The following is a 24,694-nucleotide window of genomic DNA, read 5'->3' as shown; positions in this document are numbered from 1 at the left end:
TAGATGTGTTTTATATACCTTCTTGCATGAGTGGATCAAGAAACTTTAAGATGGCTAAACTAGAGGATACAAGAAATGTAGGCATACCAGTAGCCCACATGGGTATGGACAAAATGAGTATTTTTATTAACCATTATCCTACAAGTGTATATCCAAGCCAATCAATTCATAATGTTTCTGATGAAAACTCAGTTATGCATTCAGTTGAGCTATCATTACAAACGTGGGCTGCCTAAATTACAGGACAAAAATGGAAGAACATGGTTAAATCTTGTAGTATAATGGTAAAAAGGATTCTGCTGTACTGCATTAAGGTGGTGTTGCATTCTACCATTGGCTTTCATATTTGCCCGCTCAGGGTCACGATTTTTTCCTCTCATTAAAAGTTGCTTTTCTCCCCATCAGTCAGCATGTTCACATTGGTATACGTGCAGTCTTCTATATTACTTATGCTCCTTTGAAACATCATCTGACTTTTGAAATCCTAACTGCATGTTCTGTTGAGCGTGTATTTTGTATTTTTGTTCAATACTTATAATGGGTTCATATTTCTGTCTTGTCACCGTCCTAACCCACCTTCCTATCTCTAGAAACAGAAAATGAAATCCTAATGTAATCATAGCCAGGCATGAGGATTCATCTTAGTACTAACTGCATGAATATTTAGTTGGCTTTCATATGTACACATAATTAACTATATGTCCCTTTTGCATTTTAGACTCTCTGGAAAAATATTCTTTCTTGAAGGTAAAACTTATATTTTTATTTTGAATTTTCAACTACAGATTGTATGAAATGTACATTATGTACTAATCATATTGTTTCAATACCTCTTCAGCCTACTGTCGAGGAGAAAGATTCTGTTCCTAAGAAAGGAGGACAAATGGAGGAAAAACAAACATCGAAATCAGGTTTTTTAAAATAGAAATATAACAATGGAAAGAAGTACATTTAAATATTTGAAATGCTCACAGTCTTCTTCTTCTGAATTATTATTTTTTTTTTTTGGCCAAGTTTAAGTGAAGGATTGGACATAAATAAGGTCAATGTTATTGCTGATAACCATGTTAGAACAAAAGATATTTACAAGCCTAAGAAAAAGAGCTTTTGAAAAATGTAAGCTTTAGCTCAATTCTTTTAAAAGGAGGAGCAGACTATTTGAAATGCAGGAATAATATCAAGTGAGTTTCTGGTACCAAAACCTGTCAGAGTAGTGTACCAAAATTTTCCTCCTCTTCCTGCTTTCCTCTCGGTTGGGAAGACAATAAGGACTGACGTGGCAGATTATTCAGAGCTATGCTCTAGTCAGCAGTAAGTGTGTATGTCTTAATGGCTTATAAAATGTTGGTACTTCATAAATAGTATCCTTGAGTGCAAAGTAGAGAATTGGAAGGAAAAAGAGAGCAAGGTCAGTTCACGGGAATCAGGGAAGCTTTAGCCGTGATTCAAAGTCCATTGGAAAGTTTATGACTTTTAAGACATTTCCAGTTTTGAAGAATTGATAGTGACGAACGTGAAGGTTGCTTCTAGAAGGTGAAGTTAAGGTGAAGGAATGTGGCCGCGACTCAGTATGGACCAGAATTTCTCCAATTTTACTGAATCATCGGAGACCTTGTTAAAAATGCACATTGTGAGGGGCGCGTGTGTGGCTCAGTGGGTTAAGCCTCTGTCTTGGGCTTAGGTCATGATCTCAGGATCCTGGAATTGAGCCCCGCATCTGGCTCTCTGCTCAGCAGGGAGCCTGCTTCCCCCTCTCTCTCTGCCTGCCTCTCTGCCTACTTGTGATCTCTCTCTGTCAAAGAAAGAAATAAAATCTTTTAAAAAAATTTAAATAAAATGAACATTATGAGCAGCAGGTCTGGGATCCTGCATTCTGACCTGTCAGGTGATGCGAATGTCAAAGGTCCTGGGTCATGTGCTCCATAGCAAGGGTGTAGACTTCCACGTACAGACACCTGGAAAGTCCACTGGATACTTCAAGACACCATAGGATCAAGGAAAACATTATTTTGTTTTATTTGTGAGCATGTTTTTAGCTAGAGGGGAGCAAGGAGATGCAGAAAGAGAGATTATAGATGTAAGATACTAGTGCTAAATAGGAAAGAAGTGGTAGAGATAATCCCTAATAAAAAGGGTGTAAAAGCAGAGCAATCAAGACCATAGATACACAAATAAGTCTTTTATTAGGATTTATTTTCTTTATTTGTTTTAGGGAGCAAGAATGAGAGAGACAGAGAATGATCAGGGGGAGGGGCAAAGGCAGAGGGAGAGAGATTCCTCAAACAGGCTCACTTCTGAGCATGGAGCTCGATGCAGTGTTCAATCTGAGGACTCTGCCCTCATGACCTGAGTTGAAATCAAGAGCCGGATGCTCAATCCGCTTTTCCATCCGGGCACTCCCAGAAATTACTTTTTGAAGGGGCATAGTGAAGGGAATGAAGGAAAAGGGAAAGGTACCTTAGCTGGTAAATTTTGGAGTCGTGGAGGAAACTCAAGAGAATTCACTTTGGATGGCGTGAGGTATTTGTACTAGAACAGATTAAATCATAGCTGCTCCACAATACTGAAAGCAGATGGAGTGCTAGACATGGGGTCAATCATAGCCACGTATTCATCCTCCTCATGTCTATTGGACATCAAAGATACAGGTTACATCGGTATTCGTTATTCAAATGAGATACAGAAGCTATGGCTCCCTTTTTTTAAGATAGGTAATTTTTTCATACGATAGCTGTTTCCAAAAACCCTTGAAAGACTGACATGATCTATGAAATCAAACTATGTTTGGAAACACAAGAAATTATAGGGTTGGTTCCCTAAATGCTAAAATTTCTAAAATTTTTATTATCAGTACATATGACACTAATTCTGAAATACAATGGTATTTCAGTTCCTAGGAATTCTGTGGCCATTAAATAGGTTTTTTTCCATTTTGGTAGTCATACTTCCATGTTGAAAGTTTATTGTTCATTATTTCTTAGATGTGTTTTATGTACCTTTCTGCATGAGTAGGTCAAGAAACTTTAAGCTGGCTAAACTAGTGGATACAGGAATGTAGGCATACCAGTAGCCCACGTGGGTATGGACAAAAATGAGTACTTTTAGTAACTGTTATCCTACAACTGTATATCAAAGCTGATCAGTTCATAATGCTTTCTCTGATGAAAACTCAATTATGCATTCAGTTGAACTATCATCACAACTGTGGACTGCCTAAATTACAGGACAAATTGAAGAAGGTGGTAAATACTTAGAGTCTAATGGTATAAATGATTCTGCTGTACTGCTTCAAGGATGTGATGTAGCATTGTACCACTGGCTTTCACGTTTGTCCACTCAGGGTCATGATTTGTTCCTCTCAGTAGAAATTGCTTTTCTGCCCAACCCACTTTCCTGTCTGCAGAAACAGAACACCCAAACCTAATGTAATCTGAGCCAGGCATGAGGATTCAGCTTAGTACTAACTGCATGAATGTTTAGTTGGCTTTCATATGTACCTATAATTAACTATATGTCTCTTTTGCTTTTTAGATTCTCCAGGAAAATGTTCTTACTTGAAGGTAAAACTTACATTTTTATTTTGAATTTTTAACTACTGATTGCATGAAATGCTCATTATGTCTTAATCATATTGTTTCAATACCCATTCAGCCTGCTGTGGAGGGGAAAGGTTTTGTTCCTAATGAACCCAGAGAAATGGAGGATATACAAGCATCCCAATCAGGTAAATTTTACAATACAAATTTAGCGGTGTAAAGAAGTCGAGTCAAATATTTGAAATGCTCACAGTCTTCTTCTGAAGTCTTTCTTTTCCTTTTGGCAAGGTTAAGTGAAGGTTCTGACATAAATAACATAGATGTTATTGCTGATATCCATGTTTGAATAAAAGTTATTTACAAGCCTAAGAAAAAGGCTTTTAAAAAACATAAGCTTTAGCTCAATTCTTTTAAAAGGTAGAGCAGACTATTTGAAATGCCAAAATAATATCAAGTGAGCTTCAGGTACCAAAACCTGTCAGAGTAGCATACCAAAATTTTCCCCCTCTTCCTGCTTTCCTCACAGTTGTGAAGACATTCAGGACTGCCATGGCTGATGATGCAGAGCTATGTTCTCGTCAGCGATGAGTGTGTGTATCTTAATGGCATATAAAGTGGTGGTACTTCATAAATAGTATCATTGAGTGCCGAGTAAGAGACGGGAAGGAAGAAGAGAGCAGGGTGAGTTAGGGGGAATTCAAGGAAGCCTTAGCGGTGATAAAAAGGCCATTAGAAGGTTTATGACTTTTTGGGACGCTTGGGTAGCTCAGTTGGTTAAGCGTCTGCCTTCCGCTCAGGTCATGATCCAGGATCCTGGGATCGAGTCCCATATTGGGCTCCATGCTCAGCGGGGAGCCTGCTTCTCTCTCTGCCTCTGCCTGCCACTCTGCCTGCTTGTGCACGCTCGCGCTCTCTGACAAATAATTAAATAAAATCTTTTTTAAAAAAAGTAAAAGAAAGCTTACGACTTTTAAGACATTTCCAGTTTTGAAGAATTGATAGTGACGAATGTGAGGCCTGCGTCTAGATGCTTAAGGTAAAGGAATGTGGCAGCAGACTCAATGTGGACCAGAATTTCTCCCATTTTAGTGAATCGTCAGAGACCTTGTTAAAAATGCACATTGTGAGCAGCAGGTCTGGGGTTCTGCATTCTGACCTGTCAGGTGATGCGAATGTCAATGGTCTTTGGGTCATGTGCTCTGTAGCAAGGGTGTAGACTTCCACATAGAGACACCTGGAAAGGCCCTGGATACTTCAAGACACCATAGGATGAAGGGAAAGCATTATTTTGTTTTTTATTGTGAGCATGTTTTTAGCTAGAGGGGAGCGTGGAGATGCAGAAAGAAAGGTTATAGATGTGAGATACTAGTGCTAAATAAAGAGGAAAGAAGTGGTGGAGACAATCCCTAATAAAAGGGGTGTAAAAGCAGAACAATCAAGACCATAGATCCAGAAATAACTCTTTTTTAAAGGATTTCTTTATTTGTTTTAGGGAGAGAGAATGAGAGAGACAGTGTGTGATTAGGGAGAGGGGCAAAGGGAGAAGGAGAGATTTGCCTCAAGCTGATTCCCTTCTGAGTTGGAGCCTGATGTGGGGCTCTATCTCAGGACCGTGCCATCATGACCTGAGCTGAAATCAACAGCTGGATGCCCAATCCGCTGCTCCATCCTGGCGCCCCCAGAAATTACTTATGAAGAAGAGGGATAGTGATGGGAACGAGCGAAGAAAGAAAGGCACGTTAACTGGGAAATTTTGGAGTTGACGAGGAAACTCCAGGAATTCACTTGAGATGGCTCGAGGGTATTTGCACTAGAAAAAATTAAATCACAGCAGCTCTACAGAGAATACTGAAAGCAGATGGAGTGCTAGACATGGGGTCAATCATAGCAACGTATTCATCCTCCTCACGTCTACTGGACATCAAAGTTATGTGTTGCATTGGTATTCATTATTTAAATGAGATTCGGAAGCTACGGCTTTTTATTTTTTTTTCTTTTTTAAAGATAGGTAATTTATTGGTACTATCGCTGATTCCAAAAACCGTTTAAAGTCTGACATCATCTTGAGTCGACTGGGTGGCTCAGTTGGTTATGCTGCTGCCTTTGGCTTAAGTCATGATCCTAGGATCCTGGGATCCTGTCCCCATGGGGCTCCTTGCTCAGCGGGGAGCCTGCTTCTCTCTCTGCCTCTGTCTGCCACTCTGCCTGCGTTTGGGCTCTCTCTCTGACAAATAAATAAATAAAATCTTTAAAAAAGAAAAAAAGACAAGATCTACCAAATCACAGTAGTTTTGGAAACAAAAGAAATTTTAGGGTTGGTTCCCTAAATGCCAAAATTGTTATTATCAGTAAGTGTGACACTGATCCTGAAATACAAAGGATTTTCAGTACCTAAGAGTTCTGTGTCATTTAAATACATTTTTTCCCCCATTTTGGTAGTCATAGTTCCATAGTGAAAGCTTATTCTACATTATTTCTTAGATGTGTTTTATATACCTTCTTGAGTGAGCGGATCAAGAAACTTTAAGATGGCTAAACTAGAGGATACAACAAATGTAGGCATAGCAGTAGCCCACATGGGTATGGATTAAAATGAGTACTTTCAGTAAGTATTATCCTAAAAGTGTATATCCAAGCTGACCAATTCATAACACTTTCTCTGATGATAACTCAATTATGTATTCAGTTGAACTATCATCAGAAGTGTGTACTGCCTAAATTATGGGAGAAATTGAAGAACATGGTAAATACTTACAGTCTAATGGTATAAATGATTCTGTTGTACTGCCCTAAGGATGTGATGTAGCATTCTACCATTGGCTTTCTCGTTTGTCCACTCAGGGTCATGATTTGTTCTCTCATTAGAAATTGGTTTTCTTCCCAACCTACCTTCCTGTCTCCAGAAACAGAACACCAAAACCTAATGTAATCAGAACCAGGCACAAGGATTCAGCTTAGTACCAACTGCATAAATGTTTAGTTGGCTCTCATATTTACATATAATTAGGTATATGTCCCTTTTGCTTTTTAGATTCTCCAGGAAAATATTCTTACTTGAAGGTAAAACTTATACTTTTATTTTGAATTTTTAACTACAGATTGTATGAAATGTACATTGTCTTAATTGTGTTCTTTCAATATCCATTCAGCCTGGTGTTGAAGTAAACCATTCTCTTCCTAATAAACCAGGAGAAATGGAGGAAAAAGAAACATCCGAATCAGGTAAATTTTACAATAGAAATTTAACTGTGGAAGGTAGTACAACAAAAATATTTGAAATGCTCACAGTCTTTTTATTCTGAATTCCTTTTTTGGGGGGGGCAATTTTAAGTGAAGTATTTGATATTAATAAGGTAGATGTTATTCCTGATATCCATGTTTGAACAAAAGTTATTTACAAGTGTAAGAAGAAGAGATTTTAAAAATGTAAGCTTTAGCTCAAGTTTCTACTTTTATGTTTTAAATTCCTAATGTTCCCAGTTTGGAACCCCTTTAATTCCTAGGGCTTCCCAGAGGTTAGTTATTAGACTCTAACCTTTTTCTGGTTCATAATGTTTATCCGAATTCTGAACTTTACTTAGAGTCTAGCTTCATTTGCTAACATGTGAATTGTGTTTTAAGTTTATTTCATCTTAGTGTCGATGTTCATCATCTTAAGCCAGACAGATGTTCTGATTAGCAGATTTGTGTGTGTGTGTGTGTGTGTGTGTGTGTGTGTGTGTGTGGTGTGTTTGATTATTGGAAATGCGGGAAGTAAGTAGTTATATCTTAGTATTTGGTAGACATAATCCTTTACAACAGAAATTCTGAAACTCATTGGCCTGAGGGTCCTTGTATACTTTTAAAAATGTATTGGGAATTCCAAAGAACTTCTGTTTAAGAGCGTTCCATCTGTTGATATTTACAATAGTAGAAATTAAAACAGACATTTATAAAGAAGCAAATACGATCATACTTTGTTAATCATTAGATTAATGATCCATTAATCATGCAAGTTGTGATACTATCATGTATCGTATGTTCAGAAAACTTCAGCATACACTAAAGAAGGGAATGAGTGAAAATGTCAAATATCATTTATCATTGTTGTGAAAATAGTTTTGACCTCTTGGATCCTGTGAATGGATGGATCCTGGAACTCTGTGGATTCTCAGATGACATGGGAGAACTGTTTTAAACCATGTACAGGATTCATGGATTCAAAGTGATAACGGGGCCCTTTTGATGAAATGGGCATTAAGGTTTCATTCCTGCATTTCTTGCTTTTTACCTTCACTTAAGAGGTATAAATCAGACAATCTTGGTTTAAAAAAAGGAAAATATTTTTATTATATATTCATTTTCTGTTTCATGGCACTGTAGTTTTTGGATCTAATGTGGCCCGATACTTGACCTGTCTTTACATGGAAATGATTACATTCCCCAAGTCTTTCTTTTCTCATATAAACTTAGTTGGTCTAAGACTTAAAGATTTCTGAAGATATTGGTGTATTGAGGAAAGACAATCTCATTTTAGTTTAAGTAGTACCATTCATTAAAACTTTTTTAAAATGCATGTCTTTGGAATAGATAGTATGTATTTAAACATAAAATAAAGGGGCACCTGGGTGGCTCAGTGGGTTAAAGCCTCTGCCTTCGGCTCAGGTCATAATCCCAGGGTCCTGGGATGGAGCCCTGCATCAGGCTCTCTGCTCAGCGGGGAGCCTGCTTCCCATTCTTTCTCTGCCTGCTTCTCTGCCTACCTGTGGTCTCTGTCAAATAAATAAATAAAATCTTTAAACATAAAATAAATGGTTAGAAATAAATTTTATTACCCACAATTTTATAACCTGGTAGATCTTAGTCATTATTGAACAAAAACTCTTATGGAATACTGAATATGTAATAGAGCATGGTGAGTAAATTAAATTATGTAATACTAGAGAATACAAAAAATGAAAGGCAGCTAAATTCATCTGTGTGAATGGCAAGTATAGGACATGTAAAATACAATAAGCTATGAATGAGTAGTAATACGTCTGAGAGAAGAGTAGAACATGGGACTGCTTCTCTGACAAAAGAATTTATACAAATTAGTCAAGTTTGTATTATTATTTACATTCTAATAAATCAACTTTGCTTTTTAGATTTGTCCAATTAGAAGTCTACTGGTTTGGACCAAAATAGTGCAATTTGTCAAAGATCCAGGGATTTGAAAGTTGATGATAAACGCCCGTCTCTATTACAGTCGGTGACCAAAAAGTGGTCGGCATCCACAGAGTTTAAACAGATGCCCTTAATAGATTAAAAAAAGGATTAAGAAGGGGCGCCTGGGTGGCTCAGTGGGTTAGGGCCTCTGCCTTCGGCTCGGGTCATGATCTCAGGGTCCTGGGATCGAGCCCTACATCGGGCTCTCTGCTCAGCAGGGAGCCTGCTTCTTCCCTCTCTCTCTGCCTGCCTCTCTGCCTACTCGTGATCTCTCTCTCTGTCAAATAAATAAATAAAATATTTAAAATTTTTAAAAAAGGATTAATAATATTGGAGCTGTGTTTATGTTAGAAAATTCTAAACTCCTTCATGTGTGCGAATCGCAGCTACCAGGAAACAGAGAGCACAAAGAAGGTAGTGAAGAAGCATAGAGAATTCAACCTCTCCATGACCTCACCATTGTTCTGATTTTTCAAAAATAATTTTGTGACAAAATTTACTTTGTGTTTACTCCTTTTATGCAACCTACAACCAAACAGTCTCTTTTAGCAGGACATTTGCATTCTTCTTCTAACCAAAGCAACATAGGAATAAGAATTAGGAGAAAGTTGGGCGCCTGGGTGGCTCAGTGGATTAAAACCTCTGCTTTCGGCTCAGGTCATGATCTCAGAGTCCTGGGATTGAGCCCCGTATCGGGCTCTCTGCTCAACTGGGAGCCTGCTTCCTCCTCTCTCTCTCTGCCTGCCTCTCAGCCTACTTGTGATCTCTGTCTGTCAAATAAATAAATAAATAAAATCTTTTTTTTTTTTTTAAGATTTTATTTATTTATTTGAGGGAGAATGAGTGAGAGAGAGCATGAGAGAGGAGAAGGTCCGAGGGAGAAGCAGACTCCCCAAGGAGCTGGGAGCCCGATGCGGGACTCGATCCTAGAAGTCTGGGATCATGACGTGAGCCAAAGGCAGTTGCTCAACCAACTGAGCCACCCAGGCGCCTAATAAATAAAATCTTAAAAAAAAAAAAAAAAGAATTAGGAGAAAGTAATTTCTTTTAGGCTATTTTTTAATATTCACTTGAGAGTGGGTAGCAGGATTATATTTAGAAGTTTGTGCCCAGCTGGGAATACTAGGTAGAGGTCTAAAGATTGCTTATTGAAAACACAGTTTCTTAGCTTTATTTTTATAGCTTTAAATTCACAAGTATTGGTCAAATTATATTCAGTGTAACTAGAAAAAGCTGCTTCCCAAACCAAATATTAAAATATTTCCTATATTCTGTATGACTATATTTTAGAGTTGGCTTTCCCAGCAATAATGGGAATCATTGAGAATTTACTATATAGTACCGTCTTCTCAACTATGTATGCAGAGTCTATCTCCTTGTTTTATTATTTTTATTTTATCTTTTTAGAGAGCAAGAAAATGGGGAACGAGGGAGGGAAGGCAGAAGGAGAGGGAGGGAGAGAACCCCAAGCAGCAGGCTTCATTCTTAGCATGGGGTCTGATGTGGGGCTCGATCTCACAACCCTGAGATCATGACCTGAGCTGAAATCAAGAGTAGACAACTTACCTCACTGAGCCACCCAGATGCCCCTTTATTATTATTATTATTATTAAAAGATTTTATTTATTTGAGAGAGTGAGAGAGATTGAGAGAAAAAGTGGGAGGAGGGGCAGAGGGAGAAGCAGACTCCCCACTGACCTGGGAGCCTGATGCAGGACTCCATCCCAGGACCCTGGGATCATGACCTGAGCTGAAGGCAGTCGCTTAACTGACTGAGGCACCCAGGCGCCCCCCCCTTCATTAATTTTGATGAATAGGTGGAATATTGGTTTTAAGGAGTACTATATCATTTAAAAATAATATTCTCCTGATATACTCAGTCTGTTGATTAACCATATCTAATGTGTACTCTACTTAATGTACCAGTTAACTCAGTGGCTTTTATCAGTCATATGTTCAGATTGGTACTAATAAATTGTACAGTATTTTTTTCACCCCTGTAGTTTTATGTTCTTTCTTTACTTGTAGAATTAACAGTATATTTTTCAAAAGATTTTCAATTGTCTCCTAGACTAGTGAATGCAGACAATAAATTCAAAGTTATTTACCTATACAAGTGACTTGTTCCTGTTACTTCCTCGTGAGCTTGGTGGATCCAAGAAGCAGGGCTTTTGAAACAAAGCACCCACAGGTTCCTGTAACACAGGAAGATATGGAACAGAAAAATTATAAAATAAATACTTAAAACAGTTCATGTAGAATAATTCCCACTTGATGCCTTTTATAAAGTAATGAGCAAAGTTGGTTGCTAGGTACACAAGATTGTGTGTTTATTCATTTAGTACAGATTTATTCTGTACTGGCCCTGATAATTTTATATCCTCAATATTTCTAGAACGATTCTGTCAGTTCATGTGTGCTTCATCTTTATTTTGCATCAGTGCCTTCTCATTCATCTCCCACCTTTTATTACAATGCCCCTCAAATTCATCCCTCTCCACAGCATTTAGAGGGATCTGTCTCAAATGCAAATATGACTGTGAACCATTGTTGAAAATATGTTTGTGTCCAGGTATCTTAAAATTACATATAAAGCTTTCATAATTTTGAGTTCTGCTAAGCTCTCCAACCCTTTCTACTGTCTGCCCTTTTCTCTGGCATTCTGAACTGCTTTTGGTGTCTTCCTCTTTGATTCCTGTATTTTAGACAGATATTTACCCTGTTGTGTGTTTCTCTTCCTTGTCTTACTACAGGCTTGTATATTCCCCCCATTTTCCGCCCTATAACCCCTTTGAATCTGTCTGACCTCAGTGTTGCTGTCTCAGTTCAGGCATTATCTCTAGAAAATCCATTCCTGACACCTTTTATCTACATGCTTCTTTAAACCTGGGTGCCTAGCACTTACTGGAAACTCAGTAAATAATTACTGAGTAAAATAGAGAGTGTTTACACAGAGATGATTTATGAGATTGTCCCATACAGGGACCCCTGGGGGGGGCTCAGTCGGTTAACTGTCAAACTCTTGATTTTGGCTCAGTTCATGACCTCAGAGTTGTGAGATCAAGCCCCATGTGGGGCTCAGTGCTGTTGTGTGGAGCCTGGTCAAAATTCTCTCTCCCTCTTCTCCTTCCCCCTCTCTCTCTCTTAAAAAAGAGAGAGAGATTGTCCCATACAGTCTAGTAACAAAAGAAATATATGTGTGTATATATATATATATACACACACACACACACATATATAGATATGTGTGTGTGTATATATATATATGTAACTTACAGTTCAGGTGGTGAAGATACACTAGAAAAATCTGTATGGTACTAACATAGCCCCAAAGAAAGAGATCTGTTTATCTAGGGAAGGGTAGCCATAATCAAGGATGACTTTATGTAGCAGTCTGTGTCCTATAAGATGTGATGAAATTTGGCAAGTAGTAGAGAAAAACATTTTAGGAATGTTTACACTCATCAGGTAAATACACCCGTAGGAAGGTTGTACACTGATAACGGCATAAAAAATACTAGTAATTTTGGAAACCATGAATAATGTTGTAGTTGAAGCTTAGGGTGTTGTTTAAGAAGTACTGTAACAAGGTAAAGAATAGTCTGTTGTGATTTTATATCTTTCTGCTGCATTTTAAAATTTTGTTTCTGATTGTTTTGTTCGTTGGTGTTAGGTGGGTGAATTTGTGAATGAGTCTTTGAGGTGTTTGTATGCCTTTAACCTAGTGACATTTAGTATTTCCCAAATGGTTTGTTGACGTTTTTGATAATGAAAAGTGTTTCTTAAAGTAAATATTCAGCTAAAGATTAAGGTTAATTTAAACTCTTAATTGATAAGATGTTGTTTTCTATTTTTACGAAGGTTATAGCTTTTATCTAACCATTCTAATTTGTCCATTTTAATTAAACATATAGATTTTTCAGCAGAACTAGACTTAGAAATGACAACAGAAGAAGAGGAAGAAAGTCTTAGTGAAAGTGAAAATAAACACCTGCAGGTATATACAAATTTAAATTTAAATTTCCAATTTTATATTGTTTTCCCTGCTTTAAGAATGTAACATAGTTCAATTGAAATTATCTTCTGAACAGAACATATTGAAGTTGATAGATTATAATTTAATATTTAGTTTTTGTAAAATTTTACAAGTTACCAAATTTAAAATATTGTTAGAATTTATAGTAGCTTATAGTTAAACTTTATCCTTGGAATTGGACCAAAAAATTTCCTGAATATTGTTTGCTTCTTCCATTTTTGTAAGTTTTCACATGCTAAAAAGGTAACATCAAATACTGAACCATATGTTTAAGCAGTTGAAATTATGAGCAGTATAACAATGATGACTACTGACTTAGACTCATGTAGAAGGAGTGGTTCTTGGTGGTTCTTAATGTGCAGTTCTCAGTGGTTCAAAATGTGAGTTCTGTATTGCCAGTCACTAATGCAAAGATTAAAGATTTATTTTGCCTTGTGATCTCTGTGTAGTCGACTTCAGAGAGTAGGGTCATAAAATCAACACAATTGCCTATTGTAGAATCACACCTTCCAGGATGGGACCTTTGTAGTTGGGTAATAAACAGGCACTTTTTCAGTTACTTCATTTCAGTATAGGGAATCTGTAAATATTATTAACATTTTTCTTATCCACTCTCAGTGGACGTTACAATTGCTAGATGCAGGCAGATAATTTATAGTGATGTATAACACTATCACAGTATATAATTTGAATTAAAATTTAGGAATTTATTTTTCTTTCTGATTGATGTTTATTGATTTTGGCTCCTAATAATAAGTTTGCCTATTCTTTAGTCATTAATCTTTAAAAAAATCTTCAAATGCACTATTGGGGCTCACTGTTTAAGGTATGGCAAGATAAAATGTTTTTAAGTTTGTAACATTGAAAATCATCTAATTCATTTTTTGGTAGATATAACATGTAATGAATTGTTTAGCTTAAAAAAACTGACAAAGTTAAGTTTATGGATTTGTGTTTTTCTTCTGTTTCAGGCTAGGGCAAGTTATTTTTTGCTTCTTAGTTACAATCCAGTGACTTGGGAGCAGCTTAACATAGATTAAGAAATTTAACAGTTAAATTTTAATTATTTTCTAATTTTTTCTTTGTCCATACTTGATTACTTAAGGATAAAGTTATTTTACAAACATGTATGCTGACAGAAAGGACATCTGAAAATCAAACACAGCAATTTAACTTTTGTATCTGTCAAAAATGGCTCAAGAACCAGGAATGAATAAGGAATGTGATAGAGAGGATGATATATTTTTATACTCAGAACATCCCTCTGTTCAAAAGTATGAGGACATGTGGACCAAACAAGAAAATTAGAGTGGAAAAATAAGTTAAAACTCATCACCAGATAGTTAAAGCAGAAGTGAAATTTGTGAAAAAAACAAAATTACTGCTTATCCTAAGGAAGAGTCACTATATGGTCCCTTTAAAGAAGGAGCAAACTTAACGGAAATACCTTCTAATTTGACAAATGATAGATTTGATTGTGAGAAAAAAGATGCATTTGCATTGCCTGTCTTTGTCATACTTCAGGCATTACCTGAACAGAAAGAGTCTAGACTCGAAAATGTCGTTCTTTCTCATTCATCCTCAGATCATAGTTGCCGGTCATCTTCTGATCTTTCCTTAAGTGAAAATAAATCAGACTCTGAAAATGATAACAAATCAGACTTTGAGCATTTTTTTTAACAAAAATGAGAGTTTTGATAGTGATAGAGAAAATAAAAAAGTAAGGAACCCATGGGTTACATTTGAAGTGAAAGAAGACCAAGAGTTTGACATGCAAATGGCAAAAAGTATAAACCAATCTAGCCCTGATTGTAAATTAGACATTGGGTGTATACCTCAGTCTAGTAATCCAGGAAGCCGTTTTGATTCTTGGCTTGCCTGCCTCAGTGAGATGAGACGAAAGAGTCAAATAAAAAGGCAAACTATTTCTGCTGTTACAAACGCTTAGAAGAAAACAAAAGACTTATTCTAGAAGCCATTATATGCAGCAATGACAGTACTAATAACTATAGAAGTATGGATCCCGAATTAGAAAATGGGAGTTCTCCAGCATGTAGTTACAGAACATCAGAAGTGTATCTAGAGGAAGATTCATAGCAAGATGTGAAAAAGTTTAAGAATGAGGTAGGCACGTTGCAGATAGAGTTCCTGTCTTTGGAACAGAGAAACGTTGAACTTCAAAAAGAGGTAGAGATTCACTTTGAGCTGCTCTTTTGTTCTTTTCTTTATCAATGACCTGAGCCATATTGATTTTCCAGTTATGAAAAGGTTCATGTATCATATGGGGTTGTCTAAATATGTAATTGTGTTCAGAAATAGATTATTTCTGCTGTCTAAATGGTAGAGTGCAGGAAAAACATTCTTATGATTTGTTTTCCTTAAGTTTCTCTTTCAGTCTGCCAAGTGGCATACGAACTGGGAAACTAATTTATCTCTGTACCTTGTGACTTCATGAACCAAAAACTGTAAAGAAAATTGCTTTAAAAAATGCAGTTATCTTGGGGCGCCCAGGTGGCACAGTCAAGCATCCGACTCTTGTTTCTGGCGTGGGTTGTGATCTCAGGGTCGTGAGATCAAGCCCGGCCTTGGGCACTTAGCTCAGCGTGGAGTCTGCTTTAGTTTCTCTCTCCTTCTCCCTCTGCCCTTCCTCCTTATGATCTCTTTACCAAATAAATACATTTTTAAAAAATATATAATAATTTCTAGATTTTTTCTTAAGATTAACTTATTTGAGAGAGAGAGCATGTGTGTGCGTGTGAGAGCATGAGTTGAGGAGAGGCAGAGGGAGAGAGAAAGGGAGAAGCAGACTCTCCTGAGCAGGGAACCTGACCTGGAGCTCCATCCCAGGACCCTGGGATCATGGCCTGAGCCAAAGGCAGAAGCTTAACCACTGAGCCACCCAGGTGTCCCATTTCTAGGGTTTTCATTTTTATCTATTGGCTTAAATATAAATTGCACTTACATCAACAATAAAATGGGAAAGAAACAAGGACAAGAAAGAGGATATAAACAAATATTTCAGCTAAACCAATCTATTTATTGCTTCTTTTTATTGTTTCAGTATGTGCAATCTTCTCTGCTTCACTCACTCTTGGAACTCAGAATTCCAACACGATCACTTTGAGATATTTTTAATAACAAATATTTGTATGATCACTTTTTTTCTCCATATGTTTTTAAAACAGATTCTTTTTTTTTAAAGCTTTTTTAAAAATTTAATTATTTGACAGAGAGATAGAAAGAGACCACAAGTAGGCAGAGCAGCAGGCAGAGGAAGAGGGAGAGACCGGCTCTCTTCTGAGCAGGGAGCCCGATGTGAGGCTCGATTCCAGGACCGCTGGGATCATGACCTAAGCCAAAGGCAGCCGCTTAACAGACTGAGCCACCCATGTGCCCCTAAACAGACTCTTTTTTAAGATTTATTTATTTATTTAGAGAGAGAGCATGAGCAGGGGGAGGGGCAAAAGGAGAGAGAGGGAGAGAGAGAAGCAGACTTCCTACTGAGAATAGAGCCTGATGCAGGACTCTATCCCATGACCCCAAGATCATGACCTAAGCCATAATCAAGAGTCAGAGGCCCAATTGACTGAGCCACCCAGGTGCCCCCTCCACATTTTTTTCTTTTTAATCACCATTTTCACACATTTCTGTTGAGCCAAACCTTCATATTATGTTTTATAAAGTATGGTCCATTTTGACATGTATGATTTTTATAATGTAGGTAGCATAAACCTTCAACAAACCTTCAGTATTTAACTGGAAGGGAGAAAACTGACTTTTGAGGTGAATTGAATTTTAAAAAATAGACAAAAATATAGGGATATCCTTCTTTAACAGAAAAAGTAGCTAAGCACCTCATCCCCAATTAAGGTATTAAATTACTGTGCCAATGTCACACTCTTAATGTATCTGGTTAATTTAATGAATTTGGTAACTTATCTGATTTGGCATTAAAGAATTATATCATCTCTTTTGGTGCCATAAAATGCTAGGTAATGCCACTTTAGGAACTTTGGACAAATCATTAACCTTTTTTGGTTTTACTCCCATCATCAGTAGAAAATGGGATTAAAGTTGATAATTACTTTTATACCCTCTAGCGATAAAATTTTATGGTTACTGAATGTGGAATTTGGGGAGCATTACTCAGTTCCCAAAATTCTGCACTAAGAGCAGATTCACTCTGGGTTTTTTTTTTTTGGTTTTTTTTTTTGGTGTGTTGTGGTGGACTTTGGATCATATATTTTAATGAACACTGTCACTTTACTGGTAACCCTAGGGACCAAATGGAAAAAGGATTATAAGAGACAGTGGGGAAAGAATAGCTCGGTCCAAAAAGAGGAAAGCTTCCTGTTTGTTTCTAGAGCACCACAATGTCACAGCCTTTAAATCTAACTGTTTATGCAAAATCCAGATGGTAAAGACAGAAGACCACAAATTTTATGTCTTTGTCTTTTTATTTCTTTTTATCTGCTGATCAGATAGGGTAGGGTGGGGAATGTTAGGTAGAAAAGCATGGATGTGAATACAAAATTAAGAAAGCCCTTTTTGAAAATTTGGAAAATTCTGCTATTTTAATTTTATTTATTTAGTTAGTTATTTTAAAGATTTTATTTATTTGTCAGAGAGAGAGTGAGAGGGAGGGAGAGAGTGAGAGAGCAGGTGCACACAAGCAGGGGGAGGTACTGGCAGAAGGAGAAGCAGGTCTGGACTCGATCATGACCTGAACTGAAGGCAGATACTTATCCACGGAGGTACCCATGCGTCCCAATTCCTCTCTCTTTATTGAAATAGAAATGAAGCAGAATTTATAAAAATTGCACTTACTTGTAATGATAACCACAAAATATTTTTGTGAATTAAAATTATGACAAACTAAGAGTCAAATGATATAATTATTGAAAAAAGTTCTGGGATGTCTGGGTGCCTCAGTTGGTTAAGAGCCAACTTTGGCTTGGGTCATGATCCCAGGGTCTTGGGATGGGGTCCTGCACTGGGCTCCCTGCTCAGTAGGGAGCCTCCTTCTCCCTCTGCTGGCACCTCCTCCTGCTTGTGCTCTCTCTCTCTCTGATGAATAAATAAATAAAATCTTTAAAACATGTATAATTAATGAATAAAAAGTTCTTTTTAATGAATAAACTAGTAACGATTATCCTTTGTATCAAACTTCCATTAAAGATTGAAGAAACGGAGAAGCACCAAAATGATGAAATGGCAGTATTGGAAAGCATATATGCTTCTGCTGCTGCTGGACTAATGCATCCAATAGGGAGTGGAAAAACTGATAACAACCCATGTCCTATTACGGAAAATGAAGAATCTGATGGGTAAGCCTATAGCAATATTTAAATAGTAGGTAATAATTATTTTCCTATAAAACAAATTCTAGTTGGAGCTAACATTCATGATTAACAAATTTTATGGTTTTTAGTAAGACTATTTCAATTTGGGTGCTAATCAGAAAAATTTAAATAATGAGATACCATTTTTGCAGTCATAGTGATAAATACTTTATTTAAAAATTAACAACCAAAGTTAGCAAATGTGAGGAAAAGGGCATTCTTATATAATGTTGTTAAATAAAATTGGTAAATCCTTTCTGAAGAGTGATTTAGCATTTTGTTTCAAAAACTTTAAATATTCTGTCTCTTTATGCCAAGAGCTTCATTGCCAGGACTAGATCCTATAGGAAAACATGACTTGGGTAAACATAAACACACACACACATTCTAAGGACATTTATTATACATTTTATATATATAAAATATGACATATGTTAAGGATATTTATTATAGCATTAATTTCATATAAAAAAGTTGGAGATAGTCTCAGTATCCTTCAATAGGGAAGTAAATTTTCACCCCTGTAAAACAATGTAGTATGCAACTGTTTGAAAAAATGAGTTTAGGTCTACAAAGTACTGATTGTTTAACAAAGTATATTTAAAGTTTTTGGTTTGATGTCATATTTTATGCAAATTTTGGAATACTTTTATCTACTTATTTATTTTTCTATCCCAGCATTTCTTTTTCTTTTCATTTTTTTAAATTATGCTATGGTAGTCACCATAGCCTCATTAGTTTTTGATGTAGTGTTCTGTGATTCGTTGTTTGTGTATAACATCCAGGGCTCCATGCAATGCAAGCCCTTCTTAATAACCATCATTGGGCTCACTCAACTCCCCCACCCCACTCCCCTTTAACAGCCTCAGTTTGATTCCCAGAGTCCATAGTCTCAGGGTTCATCTCCCCCTCTGATTTTCCCCCCTTCATTTTTCCCTTCCTTCCAATGTTCTCCATGCTATTCCTTATGTTCCACAAATAAGTGAAACCATGTCATAATTGTCTTTCTCTGTTTAACTTATTTCACTCCGCATCATCTCCTTCAGTTCCATCACGTTGATGCAGATGTTGGTATTCACCCTTTTTGATGGCTGAGGAATATTCCATTGTATATATGGACCATATCTTCTTCATCCGTTTGTCTGTTGAAGGGTACCTCTGCTCCTTCCACAGTTTGGCTATTGTAGACATTGCCGCTATGAACATTGGGATGCATATGGTCCTTCTTTTCACTACATCTGTATCTTTGGGGTAAATACCCAGTAATGCAATTGCTGGGTCTTAGGGTAGCTCTGTTTTTAACTTTTTGCAGAACCTCCACACTATTTACCAAAGCTGCTGCACCAACTTGCATTCCCACCAACAGTGTAACAGGGCTCCCCTTTCTCCATATTCTCTCCAACACTTGTTGTTTCCTGTCCTGTTAATTTTGGCCATTCTAACTGTTGTAAGGTGGTATCTCATTGTGGTTTTGATTTGAATCTCCCTGATGGCTAATGATGATGAACATTTTTTCATGTGTCTATTAGCCATTTGTATGTCTTCTTTGGAGAAGTATCTGTTCATGTCTTCTGCCCATTTTTTTAAATATAACTTTCTATTTTTTTTATTAACTTATGATGTATTATTAGCCCCAAGGGTACAGGTCTGTGAATCACCAGGTTTACACACTTCACAGCACTCACCATAGCATATACCTTCCCCAATGTCCATAACCCAACCACCCTCTCCATACCCCCCTCCCGCCGGCAACCCTCTGTTTTGTGAGATTAAGAGTCTCTTATGATTTGTCTCTCTCCTGATCCCATCTTGTTTCATTTATTCTTTTCCTACCCCCCAATCGCCCCACGTTGCCTCTCAACTTCCTCATATCAGGGAGATCATATGATCATTGTCTTTCTCTGATTGACTTATTTACCTCAGCATAATACCCTCTAGTTCCATCCACGTCATCGCAAATGGCAAGATTTCATTTCTTTTGATGGCTGCATAGTATTCCATTGTATATATATACACCACATCTTCTTTATCCATTCATGTGTGGATGGACATCTAGGTTCTTTCCATTGTTTGGCTATTGTGGACATTGCTGCTATAAACATTCAGGTGCATGTGCCCCTTCAGATACCTACATCTGTATCTTTAGGGTAAATACCCCGTAGTGTGATTGCTGGGTCGTAGGGTAGCTCTGTTTTCAAATTTTTGAGGAACCTCCATGCTGTTTTCCTGGAGTGGTTGCATCAGCTTGCATTCCCACCAACAGTGTAGGAGGGTTCCCCTTTCTCCACATTCTCGCCAGCATCTGTCATTTCCTGACTTGTTAATTTTAGCCATTCCGACTGGTGTGAGGTGGTATCTCATTGTGGTTTTGATTTGTATTTCCCTGATGCTGAGTGATGTGGAGCACTTTCTCATGTGTCTGTTGTTCTGCACATTTTTTGACTTGATTATTTGTTTTTTGGGTGTGGAGTTTGGGAAGTACTTTATAGATCTTGGATACCAGCCCTTTATCTGTAGTGTCAGTTGTGAATATCTTCTCCCATTCCGTGGGTTGTCTCTTTGTTTCGTTGACTGTTTCCTTTGCTGTGCAGAAGCTTTTTATCTTGAGGAAGTCCCAAAAGTTCATTTTCACTTTTGTTTCCTTTGCCTTTGGAGACATGTTCTGAAAGAAGTTGCTGTGGCTGATGTCGAAGAGGTTACTGCCTATGGGGCTGCTCTAGGGTTCTGATGGATTCCTGTCTCACACTGAGGTCTTTCATCCATTTAGAATTTATCTTTATGTATGGTGTAGGAGAATGGTTGAGTTTTGTGAAAAATAGAATACTTTTAATATCTGCTGTGCTGCAAAAGGAAGTTACCTGCTATTCTGGCACTCTTATTACCAACAAAATTGCTAGTCACTAGGTTTTGGTTTTGGTTCCTAATGCACGAGTGCTCAAATGTTGGACCCTCAAATTGATCTGAGTATTACCAAGAGATTTCATGTGTCAACTTGTCCCATGTTCTATACAAACATTTGATTTGATCCCTGTGTTATAAACCAAGATGTTGCTAATGCGTTGACTCTTCTTAAAGTACCATGCACGTGTGCTATTATCCTTCCTTTTTAAAGAGAATCTATTTCTACATGTGCCACACCAAAATTTTCAATAGTGACCTCATATTTTAGAATTTATGAGAATTCAGTTTACAAAATAGGAATATTTTCTGCATTATAAACCCCTTGTAGTTCTCTTACAGAATTTTAATATGACTAATTATTTTGGATAGTAGAAGATATCCTAGAATTAGATGATTTTTATCAAGCATGAAATACTGCTGTTGGTACTTAGAGTTTTTCTGTGGTCTCTTTAAGCATAAGAAAAAGTGATAATCAGGTTATATAATATTATATATCTAGAAAATTTTTAAGGAGTCTTTTGCTTGTATAATTTCATGAATTATTTAATGCCTTGGTCTGGCTTTTTTTAAAGATTTTATTTGTTTATATTAGAGAGAGAGTTGGGGGTGAGGTGTGGTGGTGGAGAGAGGGACAGGCGGGCTTGGCACTGAGAGCAGAGCCCTGTGCAGGACTAGATCCCACAACCCTGAGATCATGACCTGAGCCAAAACCAAGAGTTGGAGACTTAACAGACTAAGCCACTCAAGCGTCCCCTTGGTGTGGCACTTAAAACAAACAAACAAGAAAAAAAAATTTAGTGCTACATGTATGTAATTTAAAAATTTCAAAATATTACAAAAATACTACGTCATCATGTGTAAGGATTGAACTAAACAAGAAAATTAAGTCATCTGTGATCATTCCACTTAGCTATGAAATCCTTAAAAGAACCATGTACAATCAGTGATCCTTATTTCCCTCCCATTCACTCTTAAATTCTCACTAGTAATTTCCAGTCCCATTACTCCAGAATTGATTTTTCAAAGGTTACTACTGATTTTCATTTTTTTTTAAAAGATTTTATTTATTTGACAGAGATCACAAGTAGGCAGAGAGGCAAGCAGAGAGAGAGAGAGGAGGAAGCAGGCTCCATGCCGATCAGAGAGCCCGATGTGGGACTTGATCCCAGAACCCTGAGATCATGACCTGAGCCGAAGGCAGAGGCTTAACCCACTGAGCCACCCAGGCACCCCACCACTGATTTTCATTCTAATAAATCTAGACATAATTTCTTAGATCTTATTTTATTTAACCTATCAGCAATATTTGACCCATTGGAAAACTCTCTTCTCCAAAATTCTATCTTCATTTAGCTTTCAGGATATCACTCACTCACCTGGTTACCACCTGCCTTTCTAGTCTGTATATCTCAGCCTGATTTGCTTCTTTCTGCTCATTCTCCACCTCTTCCACATTGAAGTCTTCTAGGAATCAGTCCTTGATCTTCTTTCTCTTGACTTTTACTATCTTGTATATTCTAATGATCCTCAAGGTTGTATCTCCAGCCCACATCTCTCTGTGGAATTCCAGACCTACATATAAAACCAGCTATTTGATATTTCTTTGGGATAGTTATTGGGTATTGCAAACTTAACATCTCCAAAATTGAATACTGATATTCTTTCTTATACCTGCCCTTCTTGTCTTTCCTAATTAAGTTAATGACAATTCTTCTAGTTGCTCTGCCAAAAAAAAATTGGTATCATTTTTGACTCCTGTCTTTTTCTTTTTCATACACATCCCATCTAATCTGTCAGCAAATCTTGTCAGGTCTTCCTTCAAAATATATCCAGAAGCCAAACACATCTTCCATGACCAAGCCACTGTCATCTGTTGTCCGTATAAGTGTAATAATTAACTAATTGGTCTTCTTGTTTGTTCTTTTGTCTTTTCTTTTTCCGTTAATTTTAAACACAGTGGATCTTTTAAAACATAAGTCAGATTATGTCTTCCTCTGCTCAAACCCCAATTGCCTCCGATTTCACTCAGAGTACGTGCCGAAGTTCTTTCTAACACCTACAAGGCCTTGTATGATCTATTCATCTCGGGTCTCTCCCTATTGCTTACCACCTCTCCTTGATTTGAACTCCTATTTTCTGTCCTTTTCACTCTGTTGATGCACACTGAATGTTTTTCTTTTTCTTTTCTTTTTTATTTTTGCTCACTATAAACACTTTGAGCATACCTCTCTACTTGCTGTTGACTCTGGAGTGCTTTTCCCATCAATACTCTTATGACTTGCTTGCTCCTTGCTCCTTCCTTTTTTTTTTTTTTTTTTTAATTTTTGCTTAAAAATTAAGGCCTTTCGGGGTGCCTGGGTGGCTCAGTGGGTTGAGCCTCTGCCTTCAGCTCAGGTCATGATGCGGGGGTCCTGGGATGGAGCTCTGCATAGGACTCTCTGCTCAGCGAGGTCCTGCTTCCCCCTCTCTCTCTGCCTGCCTCTCTGCTTACTTGTGATCTCTTTCTCTGTCAAATAAATAAATAAAATCTTAAGAAAAATTAAGGCCTTTCTTGGTTATCCCGATTTCCTGGTTATCCTATATTTCAGGAAATATCCTGATTTCTTGGTTATCCTATAGCACATCAAAATTTGATTTCTCTGCTTTAGTTTTTCTCCTCTACTACTGGCTATTTTGCCTGTGTAGTTTATTGTTTATTGTGTTTACTTCACTCATGAGTAGGATTTTTATCTGTTCATTGCCATGTTCTCAGTGCCTAGAAAACGTTCTAGCATATATAGTTCTATTCAATAAGTGTTTATTGAGTGAATGGGGTTTAACCTGCATATATTGTTTTTAACATAATACTAATTCTCACTTAAACAAAAGGGAAGTTTGACATGGGTCCCTTCTGACAATTTAACCTGTCAGTTGTATGCATTTTTTTTTTTTTAATTTTTTGGGGGCCCAATATTGTGGTTACTTGCTACTTATTCTTTTACTGGTATTTATATTAGTTTTAATTATAGTAAAATGGATCAAAGGAATCACAAACTTCATTTATATTTTATTAAGGAAAATGAAATATGGTAATTTTTTTTTAACCAATTAAATTCTGTTTATTTGTAATGAGACAAAACACTAGAATCTGTTCAACACTGGGCTGGACACTGCAGTGATTGGGGGCAGGGAGGGAGGGGCAGGGCAAGGCCTCTGAGCTCAATTATGAATGTCCAAGGCAGAACCTTCCAGAAGACTCTTCCTGACCCCTCGGGGCAGAAATAAAAATCAGACGTCACCGTTGATTCAGATGAGAGAGAACACCAAGCTGGGCCTCAGCATATCGCCAAGGTCAGTGCAGAAGTGAGGACAGGTCAGCGAGCCGGGACCCGTCCCTGAGGGGGGCGCTGCCAGTCAGGACGTGGTTGGAGGAGGGAAAGTGCTTCTCCAGCCCAGGGCTCGCCCTCCTCTTGAGAACACCTTTCTCCCACCCCGAGAGTGGAGGCAGCCCCAGGCTGGGCAGTTCTGGGGGAGGGGAGCGTGGCAGTCACCGGGCCCTTGGCCCCCGGCCTGGTTGCTCCCCCTTCTCCTGCCCTAAGGCCGGCACACCGGGCCGTGGCTCCATGACGCCGCAGCAACGCTGGGCAGGACCGCCACCCCCTCTACTGCGGAGGGCAGGGCAGGCGGCAAGCGGCGGGGGGGGGGGGGGGGGG

The 24,694-nt window shown here is 37.7% G+C and overlaps 1 protein-coding gene across 1 annotated transcript in view; it reads left to right on the top strand.

Moving 5' to 3' along the window:
* LOC111140173 (ankyrin repeat domain-containing protein 26-like) overlaps positions 1–24,694 on the top strand; it is a gene marked incomplete at its 3' end in the record, with an annotated part of 73,038 nt that overhangs the window by 6,089 nt on the left and 42,255 nt on the right. The window contains exons 4-12 of the mRNA XM_022492515.1: positions 4–102; positions 719–747; positions 839–911; positions 3,532–3,560; positions 3,652–3,724; positions 6,568–6,596; positions 6,686–6,758; positions 12,638–12,720; positions 17,938–18,086. Of these exons, the coding sequence (XP_022348223.1) occupies positions 4–102; positions 719–747; positions 839–911; positions 3,532–3,560; positions 3,652–3,724; positions 6,568–6,596; positions 6,686–6,758; positions 12,638–12,720; positions 17,938–18,086 (637 nt within the window). The remainder of the gene's footprint in view (positions 1–3; positions 103–718; positions 748–838; positions 912–3,531; positions 3,561–3,651; positions 3,725–6,567; positions 6,597–6,685; positions 6,759–12,637; positions 12,721–17,937; positions 18,087–24,694) is intronic.

This window comes from Enhydra lutris, unplaced genomic scaffold (assembly GCF_002288905.1).
Source record: "Enhydra lutris kenyoni isolate GAN:26980312 unplaced genomic scaffold, ASM228890v2 scaffoldscaffold217, whole genome shotgun sequence".
In the NCBI taxonomy this organism is placed as follows: Eukaryota; Metazoa; Chordata; class Mammalia; order Carnivora; family Mustelidae; genus Enhydra; species Enhydra lutris.
This window is presented reverse-complemented; position numbering and strand designations above follow the sequence as displayed.